Source organism: Leishmania major, chromosome 30 (assembly GCF_000002725.2).
Source record: "Leishmania major strain Friedlin complete genome, chromosome 30".
NCBI classification, from domain to species: domain Eukaryota; phylum Euglenozoa; class Kinetoplastea; order Trypanosomatida; family Trypanosomatidae; genus Leishmania; species Leishmania major.
In genome coordinates, this window is record NC_007271.2 from 572,017 (window position 1) to 597,173 (window position 25,157).

At 58.3% G+C, this 25,157-nt stretch overlaps 9 protein-coding genes across 9 annotated transcripts; all 9 read left to right on the forward strand.

Moving 5' to 3' along the window:
• Positions 1-4,439: 4,439 nt before the first annotated feature.
• LMJF_30_1610 (putative ferric reductase) lies at positions 4,440-7,682 on the forward strand (the record flags this gene model as incomplete). Its single annotated transcript, XM_001684703.1, has 1 exon — positions 4,440-7,682. The coding sequence occupies one exon, from the start codon at positions 4,440-4,442 to the stop codon at positions 7,680-7,682; it is 3,243 nt and encodes a 1,080-aa protein (XP_001684755.1).
• Positions 7,683-10,732: 3,050 nt separating this feature from the next.
• On the forward strand, positions 10,733-12,808 carry LMJF_30_1620 (conserved hypothetical protein; the record flags this gene model as incomplete). Its single annotated transcript, XM_001684704.1, has 1 exon — positions 10,733-12,808. One exon carries the CDS (start codon positions 10,733-10,735, stop codon positions 12,806-12,808), a length of 2,076 nt encoding a protein of 691 aa, XP_001684756.1.
• Positions 12,809-13,914: 1,106 nt separating this feature from the next.
• LMJF_30_1622 (conserved hypothetical protein) lies at positions 13,915-14,301 on the forward strand (the record flags this gene model as incomplete). Its single annotated transcript, XM_001684705.1, has 1 exon — positions 13,915-14,301. The coding sequence occupies one exon, from the start codon at positions 13,915-13,917 to the stop codon at positions 14,299-14,301; it is 387 nt and encodes a 128-aa protein (XP_001684757.1).
• Positions 14,302-15,619: 1,318 nt separating this feature from the next.
• On the forward strand, positions 15,620-16,072 carry LMJF_30_1625 (conserved hypothetical protein; the record flags this gene model as incomplete). The annotated part of the gene is made up of 1 exon (XM_001684706.1): positions 15,620-16,072. The coding sequence occupies one exon, from the start codon at positions 15,620-15,622 to the stop codon at positions 16,070-16,072; it is 453 nt and encodes a 150-aa protein (XP_001684758.1).
• A 1,291-nt stretch (positions 16,073-17,363) lies between these two features.
• LMJF_30_1627 (conserved hypothetical protein) lies at positions 17,364-17,750 on the forward strand (the record flags this gene model as incomplete). Its single annotated transcript, XM_001684707.1, has 1 exon — positions 17,364-17,750. The coding sequence occupies one exon, from the start codon at positions 17,364-17,366 to the stop codon at positions 17,748-17,750; it is 387 nt and encodes a 128-aa protein (XP_001684759.1).
• Positions 17,751-19,063: 1,313 nt separating this feature from the next.
• On the forward strand, positions 19,064-19,516 carry LMJF_30_1630 (conserved hypothetical protein; the record flags this gene model as incomplete). The annotated part of the gene is made up of 1 exon (XM_001684708.1): positions 19,064-19,516. The coding sequence occupies one exon, from the start codon at positions 19,064-19,066 to the stop codon at positions 19,514-19,516; it is 453 nt and encodes a 150-aa protein (XP_001684760.1).
• A 1,291-nt stretch (positions 19,517-20,807) lies between these two features.
• On the forward strand, positions 20,808-21,194 carry LMJF_30_1632 (conserved hypothetical protein; the record flags this gene model as incomplete). The annotated part of the gene is made up of 1 exon (XM_001684709.1): positions 20,808-21,194. One exon carries the CDS (start codon positions 20,808-20,810, stop codon positions 21,192-21,194), a length of 387 nt encoding a protein of 128 aa, XP_001684761.1.
• A 1,316-nt stretch (positions 21,195-22,510) lies between these two features.
• LMJF_30_1635 (conserved hypothetical protein) lies at positions 22,511-22,963 on the forward strand (the record flags this gene model as incomplete). Its single annotated transcript, XM_001684710.1, has 1 exon — positions 22,511-22,963. The coding sequence occupies one exon, from the start codon at positions 22,511-22,513 to the stop codon at positions 22,961-22,963; it is 453 nt and encodes a 150-aa protein (XP_001684762.1).
• Positions 22,964-24,254: 1,291 nt separating this feature from the next.
• LMJF_30_1637 (conserved hypothetical protein) lies at positions 24,255-24,641 on the forward strand (the record flags this gene model as incomplete). The annotated part of the gene is made up of 1 exon (XM_001684711.1): positions 24,255-24,641. One exon carries the CDS (start codon positions 24,255-24,257, stop codon positions 24,639-24,641), a length of 387 nt encoding a protein of 128 aa, XP_001684763.1.
• Between the last annotated feature and the right edge of the window lie 516 nt (positions 24,642-25,157).

Here is a 25,157-nt window from a genome sequence, read left to right on the forward strand (position 1 = left end):
TCACTGTTTTGGAGTGGAATCAGACATGCGAGTGCGAAGTGCGCGCTTCATGTGTCGAGAGTGTTCCGTGCTGTAAACCTCTTTCACACACTCACGTGCGGCGTGTGAACCGTGATGCGCTATACCCCGCGGGCGTTAGCGTTGCGTTGATGAGGGAGGGACATTTCTTACATGCTCCCCATCCCCATAATGTAGTCTGCATCCGTGTACTTTTGTTTTCGTCGCTCGCTTCCCGCCTGATTCATCTCCTTAACACCGCGACCGTCGAACTCTTCGTCGCTCCATCGTTGTCTGCTTCGAGACGATAAAGACGTTACACGCACTCCTGCTCCTGCTCCTGCACCCCCCCCCTCTCTCTCTCCGCAGAAAAAAAACAACAGAACGGAAGGCGAACAGAAGGATACGAAGAAAAGCACACACACACACACACACACACACACACACACACAGAGGCGCATAGGCGGAGGAAGACGCACGCGCACGAGAAGGCACACAACGGCGTCACATACGCTGCCGTTGTGTGTGTGTGCTCTCCGGTACTTGTGCTACTCCCCCCTTCTTTTGCGCTGTGTTGGTCCTCTCTTCTCTTCTCACTCCTCGCTCTGCCTCTCCGGCCAATCCTCTGCGCGTCTGCGAGAACTGCGAGGGTGTATCCTCTTTCTATCGTCGACACCTCGCTCCCCTTTTCTGCACCAGTGCGTTGATCAACGCTCTCTGGCATTGCAGAAGGATTCTGCGCCCTTGCTTAGCTCGGACACACACCACTCTCTCTCCCCACCGACTCCCTCCGTGCCGCGTCGCTGCTTCCTGACGAGGGAGAGTGAGGACCCTGAGGGACACTCCTCCAGCGCGTCAAGTGGAATCTCTCTGTGCCGTTAGAAACAAAAGGGAGTAAGGCGAACGAAGCAAAAGGCGTGCGTTTTGCAGCAAAGCACATAAAAAGGCACTGTGTTCCTGCGTGCGCATCAACGTCGTCGCCACAGACACAAGCACAGACAGGGACACACCCGAGCAACTCCCTCCACTCACCCATCCTCCTGGTCCCGTTGCCCAGGCTCCGTCTTCCCCCTGTCCCCATCCTCTCCCCTCCGGCAAACCTCTTATTGGCCTACCAGTGAGTGTGTGTGCGTGTCGGCGCGCGCTTGAGGTTTATTTGTCGCCCGCTTTTTGCGCTCCCATTTCTTCCCTTCTTTAGTATCCGAGGCCGCTCGTGCATCTGTGTGTGCGACGGAGGCCGCGGCGACTGCGTTTCGACCACTTTTCTGCCACCGCATACAACGCACCTCAGCCGGAAGGTGTAAGGAAAAAAGTGAAGGAAGACCTGCAAAGGGTGGCAGCAGCAGAAGAACCGTCGTAAGGCACAGTCGTGTTTGTCTTCGCTCTCTATTGACCCTCCTCCTGGTAAACCCGCCCTCCTATTTCGTGTTTGGTCTTTCCTTTTCCGTTCTGCCGTCTGTGGCGTCCCCCACAACTTTCTCTTCCTCAACTTGTCGACCTCCCTCAGCTTCCTTGTGTACTCTGTTTGTATTGTCGCCCTCTTTTTGCGTTTGCTTTACGTCGCCGTCTCCACCTCCTCTCTTGCTCTCCTCCGTGTTCGGTGGTGTCGCGCACGAGGCACTCGCTTCTCTGACTTTTCTGATTTCATTTTCGCTCCCCACTTCTCCGTCCCAGTCATCTTGTTTGTTTCTTCTCTGTTCTTTCCTATTATCATTTTTTCTTCTCTTGCGTGCTCGCGGCATCCCGAGCGACGTCTGCATCCGCTTGTTACCGTGTAGAAAGGCAGGCAGCAGTTGCAGCGACAGAAGCACGCAAGGGCACCGAACAGAAGCGCTAAGGCTTTTGTGCTTCTCCCGTGAGGCTGTGTGTGTGTGTGTGTGTGTGTGTATTTCCGTTGCCACGTCTCTGAGTGCCCGAGTCGAGGTGTGGGCTCTGACCTGTCTCGAGAGCACGACAGTTGTACGGTGCACCCATTCCCAGCCGTACGCGGTGCCTACCCGCCCACTCGCCCCTCACCCCACCACCGCAAAGCAACAGAGAAAAACAGCAAGAGACAGCCTGATAGCAGAACCGAAGTGGAAAAACAGTTTTGATCAACTTTAGCGGAGGCAGACGACAACAACAAAGCATCCTTCCAACCTCACTCCTAAAAAAAAAAAATATTCTTTTCTCCCGTGTTTCCGTGTGTCACTTTGTCTCTCTCTCTCTCTGCCTGGACTACTCCTCTTACCTCCCTTTACACTCTCGCTGTTCTCCGCGTCTCTTCTTCTCTGTGTGTGTGTGTGCGTATCTGCGTGGTCGAGGAACGCGTTCGCATATTCTATCTCCATTGCAAGGGACGACAACATCATCTGAGAAGCGGCAACAGGCAACTCTATAAAGGACAGTAGAGGGCGTGACAGGCACGCTAGAGACGTGCTGGGTTTGTTGTTCTGCTTCCGTGAGCTTGAGCCCGTTCATGGTTGCTGTGTGTACTCTTCCCCTACTGCCTAGCTTGTTCTTTTCATTCAACTCTTCTCGTTTCGCTCTCTCCCTGTCTGTGTGTTTTGGGCCACCCTGAGTGCTGTATTATTGCGCTCGCCTTTCCCAGCCGTGTTTCTCTTCACGTTGCGCGTTCGCGTTTGTTCTGATTTTTTTTGGCGTTTGGTTTTCGTTGTCACGCGCCCTCGTCCGTTGTGTCCTTGTGTTGGCGTTTTTTGTTTTGGTCTCTCATTGAACTCGCTTCTCGGTTTCTGCATAACCACCAACCTGCCACTCTCTATCCGTATGTGTATGTATCTCTGCACCTATCTCCAGTTGAGACCACACTGGACAAGAGAACAGCAACACGCAAGCAGCGAGGAAAACACGCAAAGGAACGCGTAGAAGACGACTCTGACGTGCCAAGTATCAATGTACATCTCTTTTTTGCGATTTTCGCTTCTTATTTCCCCGTTTTTTTTATTCAAACACTTTTATGTTCGTGTTCGGTCGTCCCTATTGTTTTGATCAACTCTTCTCCAACTGTATTGCCTGCCACCCCTTCTCTCCCCTTCTCTCCCCTCGCTCCCCTTCCTCCTTGCCTCATTACTTCGTGTGCGGGTTCGTGGATTTCTTTGTCTTCCCCTTTTTCGTGTTTTTTTTTGTTGTGCTCGCTCACTGGTTTGTTGTTTGCACGTGTCCCATCGAGCGTCTCCTCGCGCGCCCCTTCTCTCTGATTCCATTCGTTTAGGTGTTTTCCTGAAAAAGACACTGTCGCTGGCTGCGCTGCTCTCTGCCTCTTTATTGCGCAGAAAACTTTCGCCTCCTCCTTCCCACATCCCTGGCTCACGGTGCGTGGTGCCTCAACTCCGTGCCCCCTCCCGTTTGTCTTTCACTTGCTTTCTTTCTCTTGTACATATATATACTTACATATATGTATATACATAATTCGATTTCTAGGCAATCCGGGAACGCGAACCGCGAGGAAAATTCAGCGTGCCGTCAGCAAGCGCACGCGCACGTAGGCAGCAACAAGGATAGCTGTGTAAGTATAGCATTGTAAGGTGGTTTCCACCACCTCTCTTTGAGCTGCTGTGCTGTTCTTGTTTCCCATTTTTACCCCCCTCTGAAGCGGTACGGAACTTTTTCTGATCATTTTTTGTCCGTTCATTTTTGGTGTTTGAATTCCTTCCGTAGTTTGCAATCGAACGCGTGCCGACCGCACCAACAAAAAGCGTGTCTCCCCACTGCCCGCCTCTTCCCTCTCGCCCCCCACCCTCTCTCTCTCTCTCGACAGGCGACGAAGTGTTTCCTCTTTATTTTTCTTTGTGTGTGTGGTCCTGTATGTGCGTGTGTGTTTGTGTGGCAGAGGAGCGTAAGTGTGCGTCTCTCTGGCTGTCTGTGCATTTTCACCCATCCACCCATCCACCGTCAGATTCTCCAGTGCGCCCCACCGCGCGAGTGACGCGACTTCACGTTAGTCTGCACCTACTGACGTTCTTTTTCTCTCACGCTTTCTCTCGTTTGTTTTTTGTTTCACTTTGCGGTTCTTCCTGTCTTCGGTCTGTCTTTTGCAGCCATCTATCTTTCCCTACGTGCCTCGGCGTCTGCGGGTGTGTTGTTCTCCTCCAGCGCAGCATCACAGCCACGGCTCACGCCTAGGATCAGCGTAGGAGCAATATCAGAAGGCTACACACAGGCATAGCCGAAACGAAAGAAGTGTACGCGCAAACCCCGACAGTACAGAATTCACTTGCCGATCGCAGCAGCAGACCCTTTTCTTTGCCTCGCAACATTTTTTTTCCCTCCCGCCCCCCCCCCTCTACGAGCGCCTACGGTGATTTGCATCGGCGTCTCGTTCTGTGCGCTTGTGCGCGCGCATACGAGCGTGAGCACGTCTGGCCCTCGCGGAGGGGCGAGACTTTTGATTTGCCTCTATTTGAAAATCACCCAACCGCTTGGCTGCCCCAGCCTCCAAGATTATGCACATCGCCCCTCTGACACTCACAGCGCAGCTGTGCTACCGTATTGGTGGCACAGTGGTGTGCGTCTTCTTTACCGTCTTTGGCTACCTGGTGTGGCGTACGCAGGGCTATTACGAACTGACACCTGAAGGGCAACAACGCAGCGCCGGCTTTACGCCGAACGGTATCGCCGGTGTCACGGGCTTCTTCACGTTCGCCGGCCTCGCTGTGGTGCTTCTCATCGAGACGACGCTCTTCTACGTGCGCTACGCCTTCCACCCATCCCACAAGGGCCGCTACTGGACGATGCACCGGTATGCCTCCGTGATCCTTCAGGCCGCTCTGGGTATCCTCTACGTGGGAACTGGCGTGACGCTCCTCGTCAAGTGGAGCGGCAATTCTGCACAGTGCGCTTTCATCTTCTGCTTGGGAGTCGACAAGTACCCGAAGACGCCTCGAACGCGCGGGGCCGACTTCGAATCTTTCCTCTCCGTTATCATCTTCTTCGTCCTGGTGCCTGCAGGGCTGGTGCTGCTGTACCGCGTCTTCACTATTGCCATGCTGCAGTGGGCCGAGAAAGTGGCGCGCGAGTGTGATGCGGCGAGCGTGGCAGCCGACGCGCAAGCGTCCAGCAGCGCCTCCAGCCAGTCCACTGGCGAAGGAACATCCTCGCCGGGAAGGGGTGGTGGTGTGGTTGCTGCAGTGGCGACGGAGGCGAACCCAATGGCAAAGCCGGTGAGCATCCGGCCATTTCAGCCGAAGTCGAGGGTGAAGCAGGTGTGCCGCCTTGTCGGCGTGCTGATTGGCATCCTGGTGTGCGCCATTCTCTCCTTCTGGCTGCCAAACGACTCGCGCCGTTGGAACCCCAACTGTATCGCCTCCTTCGCTCGCAATGGTGTCTCGCGCGAGAGACGCACTACTAACATGACCGTGCCGGAGATGCCGGACGCGTGGTTCCGCACCGGCCAGATCCGCTTCTCTGATGACCTGACGCTGAAACTGTTCCCGGGCAACGTCTTCTTCTACGTATACCTGCTGATGACGGCGATCGTTGTGTTGGTGCTGCGGCTGACGCAGCGCGGGCGGTACTGGGTGCAGCGCCGCATTCCGCTGTGCGCGTGCTTCACATGTGGCGAGGCCGCCTTTGTCGCCGCTACGGCGCTGCTGTCGGTCATGTTCTTCATCTACTGGCTACACGACCACAACTACAAACAGACTTGGACTGTGACTGCGAATGAGAGTGCACAGATTGAGGCGCCGGAGCGCTGGGCCCGCGGACTGGGCCAGCTGGCCATCCTGTTCCTTTCGCTGCTGTTGCTGCCGGTGAGCCGTCAGTCGGTGGTGGTCAGTGTGCTTGGTGTGTCGCGGGATGGCATGTTGTGGTTCCACCGCGCTGTCGGCTACGCCATGCTGGCGGCCACGGTTGGCCACATCGTGGCCTTTTATGTGTCCTACGCCAGCTTTGGGTATCTCATGCAGAACCTGAACACCGTCACCAATTTCGTGTGCAAGAAGGGTGTTTACGACGACTACACCGTTTTGGTCGTGACGTGGACAACGTGGTTCCTGCTGATCTCCATGGGCATCTTTGCCCTCAATCTGATGCGCCGCCGCCACTACGAGCTGTTCTACTACACGCACCTCGCCGCGACGTACATGACGCTACCCGCCATGCTCTTCCACGCCTCTGCTGGCTGGATGTACCTGCTCCCCGGCATGACGGTGCTCCTGTCTGACCAGCTGGTGCGTCTGTGGCAGCGGTCCGCCGTGGTGCGCGTCGTGCGCGCGCGCGTGATCGGCGACGACACGACGGAGCTCGCCTTCACTGTGCCCGGGCGATGGGATATGCGGCGCGTGCACCCGGGACAGTACGTGCTGGTGTGCGTGCCGGAGCTGACGGCGCTGCAGTGGCACCCCTTCACGCTGATCAACGTCGTGGACGAGGAGTCGGCTGTCGTCGGAAGCTCGAAGGTGAGCGCGAAGGAGACCGTGTTCTACGTGCACGTCAAGTCAATGGGGCCGAAGACGTGGACGGGGCGGCTGTACGACCTAGTGAGCCGCGGCGAAGAGATCACGATGGCTGTGGAGGGGCCCTGTGGGACGCCGGTGGTCTACCGCCACTATGGCAACATTGTTCTGGTTGCCGGTGGCATCGGCGCGACGCCGTGCGTATCGATCCTCGGGTCGCTGCTGCGCCAGTGCCACGCTCTCGGCCACAGTGGCGCTAGCCCACGTGTGACTTTCATTTGGTCTACTCGCTCTGCGCGTCACGTGAAGGCGGTAGCAGACATGCTGCAGCTGCCGATGCGGTGTGGCGACGTGGTTCGTCAACCTGCGACCCGTGCGGCGCTGGTGAAGAAGATCGACACGTGTGTGGCACCCGAAGACGTCACCAACGATGTGAGGCTGAATACCGAGATCATCCAGCCCGCCAATTCTCTGGAGCAGGACGAGCCGCTAAATGAGGAGTTCAGTGCGGTGAACGAGGGTGTCCGCATAGCTGACGACGCAGTGCAAAACTTTTTTCTTGACGTCTATGTCACTCGTACGACGGAGCTGCAGCATTTTTCCAACGGAGACGCGTGCCTGGGCGAGCAATGCTCATCAACGCCCTTCACTCCCTCGCCAAAGAAAGGCTTTGTGGAGTTGGATAGCAAAACGCTTAGTTGCGCGGGTGCCATGGGGACTGTCCAAAATGCTGTGGACAGCGCCTCGCCTTGGAAGCAGAAGACAGCGACAGCGACGACGACCGGGCCGCACGGCAAGGCTGACGATGCGGAAGAAGCGAAGGCGTTCTCCAATGCGTCTATGGGCAGGGAAAGCAAAGGCCTTGATTTGACCGGCGCCGATGGCTGTGAGGATCGCATCAACGGCTCTTCAGAGTCGACTGCACATAGAATGGGGTGGAAAGTTTTTGGCGACGCTGCATCTGCTATGGATGAGGAAGGTGCCTTTATGTTGAATGGGCTTTCCAGGTGGTCGTCAAGCTCTGTTACGAAGTCGAGCGAGCGCCTGCATGATAACAGCGACAGCAGCGGCAGCGGGTGTGTGGCGCTGAAGGTGCACTCGTGGCGCCCCGATGTCGATCGCCTCATCCGCGAGGCACTCAAGCAGCCTGGATCTGGCGTCCAGGAATCCTCGAAACTGGACAAGGCCCGCACGTTGTTGTTTGTGTGCGGTCCGAACTCGCTCGTTCGCCAGGTAACGGCCTCAGGGGCGCAGCTCGGTGTGGCGGTGCACAAGGAAGAGTTCCTCTTCTAGGCTTCTCTCATGTGCGTGCCTGCGTGCTTCCTCCGTTGCCCCGTCAATCTCTCATGCTGGCCTCCCGTCTCACGAACGCTTCCTCGCTAACTTTTTGTTGGCGACTTGCTGCTGCGCCATCAGGATAGGCAGAGGGGGAGTATCATGTATAGCACCTCCTCCCCCAACTCCTCCATCTGTTCTTGAAATCACGCACGTGCTTGGGCGGATGCGTGCGCCTCAAGGTGCGTGGGGCTTTCACCGCACACGGCGACGCTCCCGAAGCACTTTGCGTGCGCACGTCTGTGTTTGTGTATTGGAGTGAAGGTGGCAATGCATGTCTGCCCTCTGTCTGCCAGAGACGGAGCGAGAGGTGGCGTGGTGGTCTGCGATGATGACAAGAATGAGGTATGCTGGCGGCGCTGGGCGATGGCTGTGGTGGTGGTTGCGAGACACGTTTTCGTCGCTGCAACTGCTGTTGGTGCTCCTAGGGTCAGACCCCCACCCACCCCTCCCTTGTATGGTTTCCCTCTACTGCACGCGGTCCCCCTTTTTCGTTCTGATACGTGGAGGGAGCACACATCAGATACACTATGGAGGGATGGGAGGGGCGCGCTGTCTTTGTTTTTTGGTTGTGCTCACCGCTCTGTCGTGCCCCTTGTTTCCCCTGTCGGCCTTTTTTGCCTGTCCGACCTCCCGACTGCGTGCGGTGCAGACACTCATACAATGAAGTGGGTCCGAATGCACAGCCAAACAATGCCGAGCTACTCATTTCGCTTCTATTGCTCGTTTCCGTCCCTGGCTTCGATAAGGAGAATAGTGGAGCATGAGGGCGTCTCTTTTCTCCGACCTCGCTTCTGTTCTTCTCTTCTGTGTTGATGGCGTCGAACTGAAAAAGGACCACGGCGGCTGAACTGTTGAACAGGACGAGCTAAGATCAACTGCCTCACCCTCTGCCGAGTTGCTTCATCGGTCTCAAGCAGACACACCGGTCATGTATGCGTGCGGCAAGCGCACATTCACACCCCAACAGCGATGCACAAGAAAAGGCGCCCACGTGTGTGTGTGTGTATGTGTGTCTGTGCGTCTGTGCGTCTGTGCGCTCGTCTCTTCTCTTTTACGTGTATATATGTGTTTCTTTGCGCGAGAGGCAGTCGGAGAAGGCGAGACGCAGAGTGGGGAAGTGGGGGAAGACAAGAGTGCGCGAGAAGTGGCGATACCCTGTGAGCATTCCCTTCCTTTTCATTCCTCGTTGGTGTGCGGGTGAGTGGGCTGCGGTGCACGTCCGCTATCCGTTGCTGACTCTGTGGCCCCCCCCCCCGTAGCCTTCTGCCTCCTTGTGGTGATGTGTTTTCTTTTATTCCTCTTTTTGCACCTCCCCTCCCCTCCTCGCTTTGGTGCTTCTATGCGTGCATGTGCGCATGTGTATGTGACCTGTGGCTCTCGCTTCTTCTTTCCCTTTGGATTTCAGATATCTCTTGTTTTCGAAAGTGGATCGTGCAGGAGTAGGGGTCTGTGTATGCGTGTGCGTGCGTGTGCGTATTGTGTGGCGGGGGTACGTTGGTCTTTCTCTCTCTTTGCCCCCTCGTATGCTCTCCGGCTAACAGCACCCCGTCCCGCCTTCTTCGCGGGCTTTCTGTTTGGCCGTCGTTCTTCTTGAGAAAAAGAGAAACCCCATGCTGACCAACCACGCATCTACACAACAACCACACACACACACACGTGAAAGAAGAGGGGTGGCATCACAGCGAAACAGCACCAACGGTAATAACAGAGCCACACGAGCCTGAAGCAGCAGAGAGGCCTTCAGCAAATCATGGTATGATCGCATATAAAGAACTAATGAAGGAAAACGCCGAATACTTTCTCTCTGTGCACGTGTTGGAATGGGTGTGGGTGTGCGCGAGCGTGGGAGCTGTGCGACACTGCTAGTGTTGCATCACGAGGCTCAACATGAGAAGCGGGGCTGGGTGGGCATCTTTTTTTTCTTTCTGCGCCACCACCGTTTCCTTGTGCATGTGTGTGAACGTGCTTCGTTGCTTCGCTGTGTGTCCTCCTACACCGCCGCAACAGCCCCTTTCATTCCTACGGTCACCCCCTTAGCACCACGAACGGCTTCGCGTCTCCGTAACCCGCCGCGGTCGCAGCGATGTGATTTCCTTTTGTGAATGTATTCTGTGGCCGAGTGGGCATGCGCGCATCGTCCGCGTCTGTCGAGGGATGAGCGGAGTCGGCGAGAGAGATGGTAAGCGAGAGAGAAGGAGCACCGAAAGAAGAAAGCTGTAGAGGCATCACCACCGCTGAAGAGTTTGCGCGCTCTCAGCCAGCGCACGACCCAACACCACCGCGGTATGTCTTTGTGTGCGGGTATCCGATAGGGCCTGCATTTCTAGCCCCTGCCGTTTATCGCGGACGACTCCGCGTCAGCGGGCCTGCAAACGGAGCGCTTTGTGTGCGGTGCGCCCCTTCTGCTGCCATGGTGTGCATCGATGCAGCGTCGCGATCGCCTCGAATATAAATGCGGCACAGACACGTTTTCACATGCGCGCAACTCCGCAAGCGAAGCGCAAAATGTCATGTGAGGGGGAAAGAAGAAAGTGCTCGTGACGGCAACTGACATCGCTCTCTCTCTTTCCTGGCGCATGCGGAGAGCACTTCAGCGTTGCCGAACGAAACAAAAACAAAGAGATCGGGCTTTCCCTATATGCGTGCATTATGCTCCCTGTGAAATGTGCGCTGGGAGAGGGCGCAGGAGGATGTGTGTGTGTGTGTGGTGGAGGTGTTGGTGGAGTGGGGCATGACTCTAGGGGGTTGGGCGCTTCCGATGCCATCGATAGCCTCACTGCTCCTCTCCCTCACTTCTCTTCTCTTCGCCTTTTCTCTCTCGGTGGGTGCTCACGATCACTTGTCAACATGCACAGATGCGATGATCACAGGCCGCGCCGTAGCTCTCGCCTTCCTTTTGCAGAAGGGTTTGCCATCTCTGGCCACTGCCCTGCACCAGTTTGGTGCCCGTGTTCGGGGTGCACTGGTCACCGCTTGAAGCACGTTGAGGGCGAGTGACCCAAAGCATGCGTACCACCCACCCTCTGCGGTGGCTTCGCCGATGCCACCTTGTTTTTGCTCGCCGTGGTCACGGCGGCACGGCGCAGATGCAGCGGGAACTGAAGAGGCTTGCGTTGCTGGAGGAGTTCATGACGCAGCCCGCGGAGACGCGCGCACAACAAGTGCCGGCGACCACTGCCGCGTGCACCGCAGCGTACTTGCGTGAGCTTCCACAGCGGGTGGAACGGATGCGGGGCATTGCTGCCACAGCAAACGGCGACCAAGCACTCCCCGAGCACGGCGTTGCCGGAACTTCTGCCTCGGCCACTTTGCCCACCGAGCATGAGGAGACCAGGAGACCTTCGGGCGAGGTCAGTGCGCCACAGGTAAGCACTCTTTCGCAGTTTCTTACTGCTTGCAAGGAGCATCGCGTCCGGTACAGCTCCTCGGCTGACCCTGCTTTACGGAAGCAGGGCCGCGACGTGTTCCGTAGTTTCTGGAGCCGGCATGCAAGCAGTGCGGTATCCTGCTGCTACGAGAGTGTCCGTGACCTTGGCTTCGTGGCGGACATCGGGCTCGCTGATACCGGTCTGCACCTGGGTATGCGCGACATGCGAGGCATGCTGCGTGTGCTGCAGACAAACCACACAGCTGCGTCGAGCCTCGACACTACGCGCGTTCTCGGCTACCTCGCGCGCGAGCTGCAGTACTGGGAGTCCCGAAAAGACAGCGAGAGCGATGAAAACGCAGCACCCGCATCTGCGAGTCTCATCGCTTTCCGCACGGCTCTCACAGACGTCGCGCTCGGCCGGCTCGCATCCATTTTTGTTCAGCAGCGTCAGTGTTCGGAGAGCTTCACACAACCACGTGTGAAGGCCGCAGCGAATGTGCCGGCGTCAGGCGACGCCGCCGTTCCGCCTGAGCAAGCTTCCGGCGCTGATGCAGTGTGGGGACTGGAGGCGCTCTCCGTCTTGCATGCCCGCGACGCCACGGAGAGCGTCCTGGAAGATGTCTGGACTGGCAGGCAGCTCCGCCTACTGCGCCAGCAGCGCGAGCCCGTGCACCTTCGATCTACGTCGGCGTTTCCGGATGTGTCGAGCGCAACGGTGCCGATGAGTGCCCTTGCAACCGAAGTTCAGCATCTGCTCGTGTCGGAGCTGTTTCGTGTCGTCGCAGCGCGTCGGCGCGACCTCCGCATGACGGACATTGTTCACGCCTACGCCTTGTTGCGCGTGCATCTGCGGCTCTTGTGGCCGCCGTACGGGCGACAGCAGCCGCCGCAACCCTCGCATGCGGCGCGGCACCACAATCGCGGCTGCGCGTCTGTGGAAAGGTATCGGTCGCATGCTGCGTCGACCTCGGCCCCTGCGACTGCTCAACGGCGCCCGCTTTGGTACGAAAAAGACACGCTCTTCCGCGTCACCTGGGGCCTCGCCGTCGCTCTGGCCAGCAAGGATCGCGTCTTTATCAGCGGCTATCATTTTGTCAAGATCGTCGCCGTGCTGGCGAAGCTGCCAGCGTTTGTGCTCTCGCAGGAGCCGCACGTGAAGACGGAGCTGCGCCGTTTCGAATTGCCGCACAGAGCCGTTGCGTTTAGAGGGGGTGCCGACGAAGACGATGCAGAGTCGCGTTTTGTGTGCGCCACCATTGCGGCTGAGGTGATACGCCAGGAGATGGCAGTGGAGGCCGGCTCGAAGCCGGCCACGGCGGTAGCGCTACACCCGAGCGATTTCTGGCGCTTCATAGTTGCCAAAGCGTGCGTATTTGTGCCGAGCCTGCCGCCTGAGCAGCGTCGGATTGTATGCCGCAGTCTCCACCTCGCCATCACTGAGAAGCGGGCCCACCTGCTTCCCCTCCAAGCTGCCGCTACCGCTCGCTCGGCACGAGTGCCGCAGTCAGCGCGGCGAGCTCGCAGCGATAGCATCCGGGGGCAGTTTGGGTCGAGAACCGTCTCGCCAGATGGCAGCGACGCCGCCTCCGCTTCAGAGATCCTTCGCCCGCTCATGGAGGAAATGGAGGACTATCCCGAGCCTTACGAGGCGTGTGTAAAAGACCTTCGACCACGTTCGCTGCCGCCCCGCGTTGCACCCTGGCAGCGATGACAAAATACGAGAGACACTCTGTTGCTGCTCTCTCTCTCTATCTGGTGTGCGCGCCTTGCTGTGGACGTGCAGCGGTTTGTGCTGCTTGTCTCTCTAAAGAAGGCTGTTTTACGCAAGAGGCAGAGGGAGGGGGAGGGGTGGGGTAGCAATCATGTCGGTCGGCCATCGGACAGGGTACTGTTGTGCCTCTCTACGGTGCTGCCCCTCCTCCACCCTTTTGCGTCTCTCCTGGCGTCAAGCACCATCATCACACACGGAAACGGAGGACTGAGGTAGTATGAGCTCAGCGAATGAGCACACACACGCACGACAAAAGCAAAAAGGGGCGCTTCTACCTATGATTTCGCCAAGAAGTACACATCTGTGTTTGTGTGTGTGTGTGTGTGGCCGAATCCCGCAGCGCACCACGGCACCACCACCGACAGGGGCGCGAGCCATGCGGCACATGCACTTCTCCTCTCTTGGAATTCCACCACGCCGTTTCCTTGCTCTGCGTCGCACATACCCGGATCCCCCTTTCTTCTCGCCCATCTCTGCATTGACATGATCGGAGGATTGTTTGTTGTCCGTTGTCTGCTGTCGCGCACGTACGGGCGCGCATCGGCACACGTATACCCCACACATCGTTTCGCCTACTGCGGTCTGCTGGCGATAGTCAAGGGCGGAGGCCCACTTAGTCGCGTATAAAGCAACCGCACAACGACCTCTTAGAGCCCCTCCCGCAACGAAAAAGAGAGTGAGGCGGGTCATCCATTATCGCACTGAAGGCAAGCAACACGTAATCCGCTGCTCCCAACGCGCACCTTCCCTATCTTCATCAGACGTGCGCCGCGGGTGGTGTGCGGCAGTTGGTTTTGGACCGTGGCAAGCGCGCACGTTCGTGGCATTCCCTCTTTAGCTTCTCCTCGTTCGTTAGGACCCTATTCAGCGCGCTCCTTCCGTGGTCTGGTCACCTCCCACCTCAAAGGCGCGCATCTCTCTCTCTCTCTCCAGGCGCCCACCCTCTAGGTCTGCCATCGACTAGCCCATCCATCCTCGCCTTGCTAGTTGCCCTTGCCTATTTAGCGTTGGTAGCCCTTTCATGTGCCTTACCCCTGTCACGGGAAATGCTGCGCTGCCTCAACGGATCGATGCTGCGCCCCACGCGCGGCGCCGCTTCTCTGGCGGCTGCGACTGCCCCCGCTGCCATAGCGCTGCCGGCTCGTCAGTTCCATAGCGTGTACGGCGTTATTGGCTCCTGTCTCATGTGCGGCGCCTGCATGCTGTGCTTCGGCTCCTGGGCGAACAACTACTGCAACGTAAAGAAGTACGGCCGCTGGCGCTTTCGCAACTCGATCGATGATGTCATCATGGTCTCCGACTTCCGTGGCGCGCGCTACTTCGGGGCCTTCCTCGGCTTTCTCTTTTGGTGGTTTGTCGTAGGCCCGCAGAAGTACCGCTGGAACAGCAACTTGGCCGACATTCCCGGCAACACACGCATCGGGCCCTTCTAAACGCCCACACCGATAGAAAGTAGCCGCTGTCGACGGACCGAGGCAACGAAACAGAAAATGGCCTTGCAGGTGAGATGCTGAACGGGGGGGGGGGGGAGGAGCCGGGCGCAGCGCGCGCCTGCACGGTAGCGGAGAAGGGCTGGCGTCTCCTTGCTTGTGCAAGTCCACCAGAGGCGGTCGGGGCTGCAACTGCGCACTTGAGCTGCGCGTCCTCTCTTGGCTTACTGGTGTCCCTCTCCTCTCCGTCTTGCATGGGAGGCTCTGCTACACACATGTGTGTACATGTACATATATATATATATATATACATATACATATACATCATATATATATATATGTATGTATGCACGTATATGTCTTTTGACGCCACCCATCAGCAGGGCCGAATCGGCCGTTTGTCGTTGCGCTGCTTGTACTTGCCTGTGTGGGGCTAGGAACGGCGCCACTTTCGCCCCTTCTCTGGCGCCCCTCGGATAGCAGCAGATGCGTGCGTACGTTTGTGTGAAGGCGGAGGAAGGGCGGGGGTAGCGGCATGTGCAGCGTGTTTTGCTCGTGCGTGTGTGTGTGTGTGTGTGTGTCGTCTTGCACATGCATGGCATGTGCTGCTTCCGTCTGGCGGTCGCTTTCTTGGACGCCGCCCATCATCTCCGCCTCGAGGGCGGAGCACCGAAAAGGAGGTTCAGCGACGAACAACGGAAAGACGAAGAGAAAGCGAACTTGTGTGGCAAGACAGCATCGCCGGCGACTGGGAGCGGAGGGGATGTGTTGGGGGGCTGAGGAGGACGCGGCACGGAAGAGACGAAATACGGCATGTGGATTTCCGCCTTCGCTTGCGCCCCGGCCTCTGCATGGTTTGTGTTGTGTATCCGATGGAAATGCACAGTGGAGGAAGAGGTCCACACAGACAGCGCCGTGTCCATGTCCCTTGCGCCACGTCTCCCACTTCTATCTCGTCGTCTTGCGCGATGGGCTGACCTGCCCCACCCTCTCGATGCAATGAGCTCGCATCCGCCAACGCGCCTGCGTGGTATCGCTGGTCCAGGCGCGCCACCTCCATGGCTATGCCGACCCCCTCACGGGCCTCCTCCTTCCTCGCCTCCGTGTGCTTTGGACCTGCTCAATCGGACACGCGATTCTCCGCTACAAACACAAGCATACACACCAACCTTCGCGCACGCAATACGATCGTGGGCGGCCCCTCCCCGCCTACATCTTACTGCACACGCACTCGCACAGCAGCAGTGGGACTGTCCGGCGCGGCCCCCTCCCATCCCCCCTGTTTTGTTTGCTCTCTTACCTCACCTTCAGCTCTCAAGCGATGGCTTCTGCAGTAGCCAATGTCAACGCCTCGGCGAAGCCGATGACGGACAAGGAGATCACCCGCCATCGCGTCATGGCTCGCCTGAGTGAAATCCGCACGCAGCCCCTGAAGCAGCTGCCCATGACCGTCTTCATGATGTGGATGGTGGGCAATGAGGTTAGCATCTTCTCGATCATGTTTGTCGGCATGGCCGTTGTGAACCCGCTGCAGTCTATTCTGAGTGCTGGCAAGCTGTTCGCTGACTTCGAAGAGGACTCGAAGGCCGACCGGCAGATTCGATCGGCCGTGAATCAGGCCCGCTGGATCTACATTGGCTGCTGCCTCGTCGCCTTTTTGGTGGCACTTGTAAAGCTGAACTGGATGGAGCTACTGCCAGTGAGCTCCATGGACTGGATGGACAACACGCCGCCGACATACCAGGAGCTCAGCAGCGGTGTCTTCTACCATTGAGCTCCCGCGGATTGTCCGACGGACGCAGCATGGACATGGGCACGGAGCGAAGGGGTCAGCGACGCTGTACCTTGATGCGTGCGCGTGTGTTCTCACTCGCCCTTCCTCTTGTGCGCAGCTCCGGACTGCATGTGCCGGCGCCATGTGGAGCGCAGCGTGTTGCTCTTTGGTGTTATGCGCGTGTGTTTGGCGGTGGTGTCCACGCTGCCTCGCCTGCCGCTGCCGCTGTGGGCTGCCGTGTCTGTTCTCATAGCCGTTTTGTGTGTGTGTGTGAAAGGTAAGCGGATGTGTGGATGATGGGTTATGGAAGTCGTCGAGGGGCATAGGGCATCTGCACTGGCCCGGTGCCAAGGTCAGACACGGAGGGAGTTAGGTGGAGAGGGCCCGGGTCTCGAGCTGGCGGCATGATGGTTGCGCTCTGCGGCCTCCAGCACCGCCATCGATTGACCGGTCCAGGTCCTCCGTCTTTTGTGATCGCGCTTGGGGATGCTGCGAATCCGCTGACCGCCGTGTGGGTGTGGCTGTGTGCGCCTTTGGAGCTTATATATATCGTTGTGCGTGTGTGTGTGTGGCCGAATCCCGCAGCGCACCACGGCACCACCACCGACAGGGGCGCGAGCCATGCGGCACATGCACTTCTCCTCTCTTGGAATTCCACCACGCCGTTTCCTTGCTCTGCGTCGCACATACCCGGATCCCCCTTTCTTCTCGCCCATCTCTGCATTGACATGATCGGAGGATTGTTTGTTGTCCGTTGTCTGCTGTCGCGCACGTACGGGCGCGCATCGGCACACGTATACCCCACACATCGTTTCGCCTACTGCGGTCTGCTGGCGATAGTCAAGGGCGGAGGCCCACTTAGTCGCGTATAAAGCAACCGCACAACGACCTCTTAGAGCCCCTCCCGCAACGAAAAAGAGAGTGAGGCGGGTCATCCATTATCGCACTGAAGGCAAGCAACACGTAATCCGCTGCTCCCAACGCGCACCTTCCCTATCTTCATCAGACGTGCGCCGCGGGTGGTGTGCGGCAGTTGGTTTTGGACCGTGGCAAGCGCGCACGTTCGTGGCATTCCCTCTTTAGCTTCTCCTCGTTCGTTAGGACCCTATTCAGCGCGCTCCTTCCGTGGTCTGGTCACCTCCCACCTCAAAGGCGCGCATCTCTCTCTCTCTCTCCAGGCGCCCACCCTCTAGGTCTGCCATCGACTAGCCCATCCATCCTCGCCTTGCTAGTTGCCCTTGCCTATTTAGCGTTGGTAGCCCTTTCATGTGCCTTACCCCTGTCACGGGAAATGCTGCGCTGCCTCAACGGATCGATGCTGCGCCCCACGCGCGGCGCCGCTTCTCTGGCGGCTGCGACTGCCCCCGCTGCCATAGCGCTGCCGGCTCGTCAGTTCCATAGCGTGTACGGCGTTATTGGCTCCTGTCTCATGTGCGGCGCCTGCATGCTGTGCTTCGGCTCCTGGGCGAACAACTACTGCAACGTAAAGAAGTACGGCCGCTGGCGCTTTCGCAACTCGATCGATGATGTCATCATGGTCTCCGACTTCCGTGGCGCGCGCTACTTCGGGGCCTTCCTCGGCTTTCTCTTTTGGTGGTTTGTCGTAGGCCCGCAGAAGTACCGCTGGAACAGCAACTTGGCCGACATTCCCGGCAACACACGCATCGGGCCCTTCTAAACGCCCACACCGATAGAAAGTAGCCGCTGTCGACGGACCGAGGCAACGAAACAGAAAATGGCCTTGCAGGTGAGATGCTGAACGGGGGGGGGGAGGAGCCGGGCGCAGCGCGCGCCTGCACGGTAGCGGAGAAGGGCTGGCGTCTCCTTGCTTGTGCAAGTCCACCAGAGGCGGTCGGGGCTGCAACTGCGCACTTGAGCTGCGCGTCCTCTCTTGGCTTACTGGTGTCCCTCTCCTCTCCGTCTTGCATGGGAGGCTCTGCTACACACATGTGTGTACATGTACATATATATATATATATACATATACATATCATCATATATATATATATGTATGTATGCACGTATATGTCTTTTGACGCCACCCATCAGCAGGGCCGAATCGGCCGTTTGTCGTTGCGCTGCTTGTACTTGCCTGTGTGGGGCTAGGAACGGCGCCACTTTCGCCCCTTCTCTGGCGCCCCTCGGATAGCAGCAGATGCGTGCGTACGTTTGTGTGAAGGCGGAGGAAGGGCGGGGGTAGCGGCATGTGCAGCGTGTTTTGCTCGTGCGTGTGTGTGTGTGTGTGTGTGTCGTCTTGCACATGCATGGCATGTGCTGCTTCCGTCTGGCGGTCGCTTTCTTGGACGCCGCCCATCATCTCCGCCTCGAGGGCGGAGCACCGAAAAGGAAGTTCAGCGACGAACAACGGAAAGACGAAGAGAAAGCGAACTTGTGTGGCAAGACAGCATCGCCGGCGACTGGGAGCGGAGGGGATGTGTTGGGGGGGCTGAGGAAGACGCGGCACGGAAAAAACCAAATACGGCATGTGGATTTCCGCCTTCGCTTGCGCCCCGGCCTCTGCATGGTTTGTGTTGTGTATCCGATGGAAATGCACAGTGGAGGAAGAGGTCCACACAGACAGCGCCGTGTCCATGTCCCTTGCGCCACGTCTCCCACTTCTATCTCGTCGTCTTGCGCGATGGGCTGACCTGCCCCACCCTCTCGATGCAATGAGCTCGCATCCGCCAACGCGCCTGCGTGGTATCGCTGGTCCAGGCGCGCCACCTCCATGGCTATGCCGACCCCCTCACGGGCCTCCTCCTTCCTCGCCTCCGTGTGCTTTGGACCTGCTCAATCGGACACGCGATTCTCCGCTACAAACACAAGCATACACACCAACCTTCGCGCACGCAATACGATCGTGGGCGGCCCCTCCCCGCCTACATCTTACTGCACACGCACTCGCACAGCAGCAGTGGGACTGTCCGGCGCGGCCCCCTCCCATCCCCCCTGTTTTGTTTGCTCTCTTACCTCACCTTCAGCTCTCAAGCGATGGCTTCTGCAGTAGCCAATGTCAACGCCTCGGCGAAGCCGATGACGGACAAGGAGATCACCCGCCATCGCGTCATGGCTCGCCTGAGTGAAATCCGCACGCAGCCCCTGAAGCAGCTGCCCATGACCGTCTTCATGATGTGGATGGTGGGCAATGAGGTTAGCATCTTCTCGATCATGTTTGTCGGCATGGCCGTTGTGAACCCGCTGCAGTCTATTCTGAGTGCTGGCAAGCTGTTCGCTGACTTCGAAGAGGACTCGAAGGCCGACCGGCAGATTCGATCGGCCGTGAATCAGGCCCGCTGGATCTACATTGGCTGCTGCCTCGTCGCCTTTTTGGTGGCACTTGTAAAGCTGAACTGGATGGAGCTACTGCCAGTGAGCTCCATGGACTGGATGGACAACACGCCGCCGACATACCAGGAGCTCAGCAGCGGTGTCTTCTACCATTGAGCTCCCGCGGATTGTCCGACGGACGCAGCATGGACATGGGCACGGAGCGAAGGGGTCAGCGACGCTGTACCTTGATGCGTGCGCGTGTGTTCTCACTCGCCCTTCCTCTTGTGCGCAGCTCCGGACTGCATGTGCCGGCGCCATGTGGAGCGCAGCGTGTTGCTCTTTGGTGTTATGCGCGTGTGTTTGGCGGTGGTGTCCACGCTGCCTCGCCTGCCGCTGCCGCTGTGGGCTGCCGTGTCTGTTCTCATAGCCGTTTTGTGTGTGTGTGTGAAAGGTAAGCGGATGTGTGGATGATGGGTTATGGAAGTCGTCGAGGGGCATAGGGCATCTGCACTGGCCCGGTGCCAAGGTCAGACACGGAGGGAGTTAGGTGGAGAGGGCCCGGGTCTCGAGCTGGCGGCATGATGGTTGCGCTCTGCGGCCTCCAGCACCGCCATCGATTGACCGGTCCAGGTCCTCCGTCTTTTGTGATCGCGCTTGGGGATGCTGCGAATCCGCTGACCGCCGTGTGGGTGTGGCTGTGTGCGCCTTTGGAGCTTATATATATCGTTGTGNGTGTGTGTGTGTGGCCGAATCCCGCAGCGCACCACGGCACCACCACCGACAGGGGCGCGAGCCATGCGGCACATGCACTTCTCCTCTCTTGGAATTCCACCACGCCGTTTCCTTGCTCTGCGTCGCACATACCCGGATCCCCCTTTCTTCTCGCCCATCTCTGCATTGACATGATCGGAGGATTGTTTGTTGTCCGTTGTCTGCTGTCGCGCACGTACGGGCGCGCATCGGCACACGTATACCCCACACATCGTTTCGCCTACTGCGGTCTGCTGGCGATAGTCAAGGGCGGAGGCCCACTTAGTCGCGTATAAAGCAACCGCACAACGACCTCTTAGAGCCCCTCCCGCAACGAAAAAGAGAGTGAGGCGGGTCATCCATTATCGCACTGAAGGCAAGCAACACGTAATCCGCTGCTCCCAACGCGCACCTTCCCTATCTTCATCAGACGTGCGCCGCGGGTGGTGTGCGGCAGTTGGTTTTGGACCGTGGCAAGCGCGCACGTTCGTGGCATTCCCTCTTTAGCTTCTCCTCGTTCGTTAGGACCCTATTCAGCGCGCTCCTTCCGTGGTCTGGTCACCTCCCACCTCAAAGGCGCGCATCTCTCTCTCTCTCTCCAGGCGCCCACCCTCTAGGTCTGCCATCGACTAGCCCATCCATCCTCGCCTTGCTAGTTGCCCTTGCCTATTTAGCGTTGGTAGCCCTTTCATGTGCCTTACCCCTGTCACGGGAAATGCTGCGCTGCCTCAACGGATCGATGCTGCGCCCCACGCGCGGCGCCGCTTCTCTGGCGGCTGCGACTGCCCCCGCTGCCATAGCGCTGCCGGCTCGTCAGTTCCATAGCGTGTACGGCGTTATTGGCTCCTGTCTCATGTGCGGCGCCTGCATGCTGTGCTTCGGCTCCTGGGCGAACAACTACTGCAACGTAAAGAAGTACGGCCGCTGGCGCTTTCGCAACTCGATCGATGATGTCATCATGGTCTCCGACTTCCGTGGCGCGCGCTACTTCGGGGCCTTCCTCGGCTTTCTCTTTTGGTGGTTTGTCGTAGGCCCGCAGAAGTACCGCTGGAACAGCAACTTGGCCGACATTCCCGGCAACACACGCATCGGGCCCTTCTAAACGCCCACACCGATAGAAAGTAGCCGCTGTCGACGGACCGAGGCAACGAAACAGAAAATGGCCTTGCAGGTGAGATGCTGAACGGGGGGGGGGGAGGAGCCGGGCGCAGCGCGCGCCTGCACGGTAGCGGAGAAGGGCTGGCGTCTCCTTGCTTGTGCAAGTCCACCAGAGGCGGTCGGGGCTGCAACTGCGCACTTGAGCTGCGCGTCCTCTCTTGGCTTACTGGTGTCCCTCTCCTCTCCGTCTTGCATGGGAGGCTCTGCTACACACATGTGTGTACATGTACATATATATATATATATATACATATACATATACATCATATATATATATATGTATGTATGCACGTATATGTCTTTTGACGCCACCCATCAGCAGGGCCGAATCGGCCGTTTGTCGTTGCGCTGCTTGTACTTGCCTGTGTGGGGCTAGGAACGGCGCCACTTTCGCCCCTTCTCTGGCGCCCCTCGGATAGCAGCAGATGCGTGCGTACGTTTGTGTGAAGGCGGAGGAAGGGCGGGGGTAGCGGCATGTGCAGCGTGTTTTGCTCGTGCGTGTGTGTGTGTGTGTGTGTGTCGTCTTGCACATGCATGGCATGTGCTGCTTCCGTCTGGCGGTCGCTTTCTTGGACGCCGCCCATCATCTCCGCCTCGAGGGCGGAGCACCGAAAAGGAGGTTCAGCGACGAACAACGGAAAGACGAAGAGAAAGCGAACTTGTGTGGCAAGACAGCATCGCCGGCGACTGGGAGCGGAGGGGATGTGTTGGGGGGCTGAGGAGGACGCGGCACGGAAGAGACGAAATACGGCATGTGGATTTCCGCCTTCGCTTGCGCCCCGGCCTCTGCATGGTTTGTGTTGTGTATCCGATGGAAATGCACAGTGGAGGAAGAGGTCCACACAGACAGCGCCGTGTCCATGTCCCTTGCGCCACGTCTCCCACTTCTATCTCGTCGTCTTGCGCGATGGGCTGACCTGCCCCACCCTCTCGATGCAATGAGCTCGCATCCGCCAACGCGCCTGCGTGGTATCGCTGGTCCAGGCGCGCCACCTCCATGGCTATGCCGACCCCCTCACGGGCCTCCTCCTTCCTCGCCTCCGTGTGCTTTGGACCTGCTCAATCGGACACGCGATTCTCCGCTACAAACACAAGCATACACACCAACCTTCGCGCACGCAATACGATCGTGGGCGGCCCCTCCCCGCCTACATCTTACTGCACACGCACTCGCACAGCAGCAGTGGGACTGTCCGGCGCGGCCCCCTCCCATCCCCCCTGTTTTGTTTGCTCTCTTACCTCACCTTCAGCTCTCAAGCGATGGCTTCTGCAGTAGCCAATGTCAACGCCTCGGCGAAGCCGATGACGGACAAGGAGATCACCCGCCATCGCGTCATGGCTCGCCTGAGTGAAATCCGCACGCAGCCCCTGAAGCAGCTGCCCATGACCGTCTTCATGATGTGGATGGTGGGCAATGAGGTTAGCATCTTCTCGATCATGTTTGTCGGCATGGCCGTTGTGAACCCGCTGCAGTCTATTCTGAGTGCTGGCAAGCTGTTCGCTGACTTCGAAGAGGACTCGAAGGCCGACCGGCAGATTCGATCGGCCGTGAATCAGGCCCGCTGGATCTACATTGGCTGCTGCCTCGTCGCCTTTTTGGTGGCACTTGTAAAGCTGAACTGGATGGAGCTACTGCCAGTGAGCTCCATGGACTGGATGGACAACACGCCGCCGACATACCAGGAGCTCAGCAGCGGTGTCTTCTACCATTGAGCTCCCGCGGATTGTCCGACGGACGCAGCATGGACATGGGCACGGAGCGAAGGGGTCAGCGACGCTGTACCTTGATGCGTGCGCGTGTGTTCTCACTCGCCCTTCCTCTTGTGCGCAGCTCCGGACTGCATGTGCCGGCGCCATGTGGAGCGCAGCGTGTTGCTCTTTGGTGTTATGCGCGTGTGTTTGGCGGTGGTGTCCACGCTGCCTCGCCTGCCGCTGCCGCTGTGGGCTGCCGTGTCTGTTCTCATAGCCGTTTTGTGTGTGTGTGTGAAAGGTAAGCGGATGTGTGGATGATGGGTTATGGAAGTCGTCGAGGGGCATAGGGCATCTGCACTGGCCCGGTGCCAAGGTCAGACACGGAGGGAGTTAGGTGGAGAGGGCCCGGGTCTCGAGCTGGCGGCATGATGGTTGCGCTCTGCGGCCTCCAGCACCGCCATCGATTGACCGGTCCAGGTCCTCCGTCTTTTGTGATCGCGCTTGGGGATGCTGCGAATCCGCTGACCGCCGTGTGGGTGTGGCTGTGTGCGCCTTTGGAGCTTATATATATCGTTGTGNGTGTGTGTGTGTGGCCGAATCCCGCAGCGCACCACGGCACCACCACCGACAGGGGCGCGAGCCATGCGGCACATGCACTTCTCCTCTCTTGGAATTCCACCACGCCGTTTCCTTGCTCTGCGTCGCACATACCCGGATCCCCCTTTCTTCTCGCCCATCTCTGCATTGACATGATCGGAGGATTGTTTGTTGTCCGTTGTCTGCTGTCGCGCACGTACGGGCGCGCATCGGCACACGTATACCCCACACATCGTTTCGCCTACTGCGGTCTGCTGGCGATAGTCAAGGGCGGAGGCCCACTTAGTCGCGTATAAAGCAACCGCACAACGACCTCTTAGAGCCCCTCCCGCAACGAAAAAGAGAGTGAGGCGGGTCATCCATTATCGCACTGAAGGCAAGCAACACGTAATCCGCTGCTCCCAACGCGCACCTTCCCTATCTTCATCAGACGTGCGCCGCGGGTGGTGTGCGGCAGTTGGTTTTGGACCGTGGCAAGCGCGCACGTTCGTGGCATTCCCTCTTTAGCTTCTCCTCGTTCGTTAGGACCCTATTCAGCGCGCTCCTTCCGTGGTCTGGTCACCTCCCACCTCAAAGGCGCGCATCTCTCTCTCTCTCTCCAGGCGCCCACCCTCTAGGTCTGCCATCGACTAGCCCATCCATCCTCGCCTTGCTAGTTGCCCTTGCCTATTTAGCGTTGGTAGCCCTTTCATGTGCCTTACCCCTGTCACGGGAAATGCTGCGCTGCCTCAACGGATCGATGCTGCGCCCCACGCGCGGCGCCGCTTCTCTGGCGGCTGCGACTGCCCCCGCTGCCATAGCGCTGCCGGCTCGTCAGTTCCATAGCGTGTACGGCGTTATTGGCTCCTGTCTCATGTGCGGCGCCTGCATGCTGTGCTTCGGCTCCTGGGCGAACAACTACTGCAACGTAAAGAAGTACGGCCGCTGGCGCTTTCGCAACTCGATCGATGATGTCATCATGGTCTCCGACTTCCGTGGCGCGCGCTACTTCGGGGCCTTCCTCGGCTTTCTCTTTTGGTGGTTTGTCGTAGGCCCGCAGAAGTACCGCTGGAACAGCAACTTGGCCGACATTCCCGGCAACACACGCATCGGGCCCTTCTAAACGCCCACACCGATAGAAAGTAGCCGCTGTCGACGGACCGAGGCAACGAAACAGAAAATGGCCTTGCAGGTGAGATGCTGAACGGGGGGGGGGGGGAGGAGCCGGGCGCAGCGCGCGCCTGCACGGTAGCGGAGAAGGGCTGGCGTCTCCTTGCTTGTGCAAGTCCACCAGAGGCGGTCGGGGCTGCAACTGCGCACTTGAGCTGCGCGTCCTCTCTTGGCTTACTGGTGTCCCTCTCCTCTCCGTCTTGCATGGGAGGCTCTGCTACACACATGTGTGTACATGTACATATATATATATATATACATATACATATACATCATATATATATATATATGTATGTATGCACGTATATGTCTTTTGACGCCACCCATCAGCAGGGCCGAATCGGCCGTTTGTCGTTGCGCTGCTTGTACTTGCCTGTGTGGGGCTAGGAACGGCGCCACTTTCGCCCCTTCTCTGGCGCCCCTCGGATAGCAGCAGATGCGTGCGTACGTTTGTGTGAAGGCGGAGGAA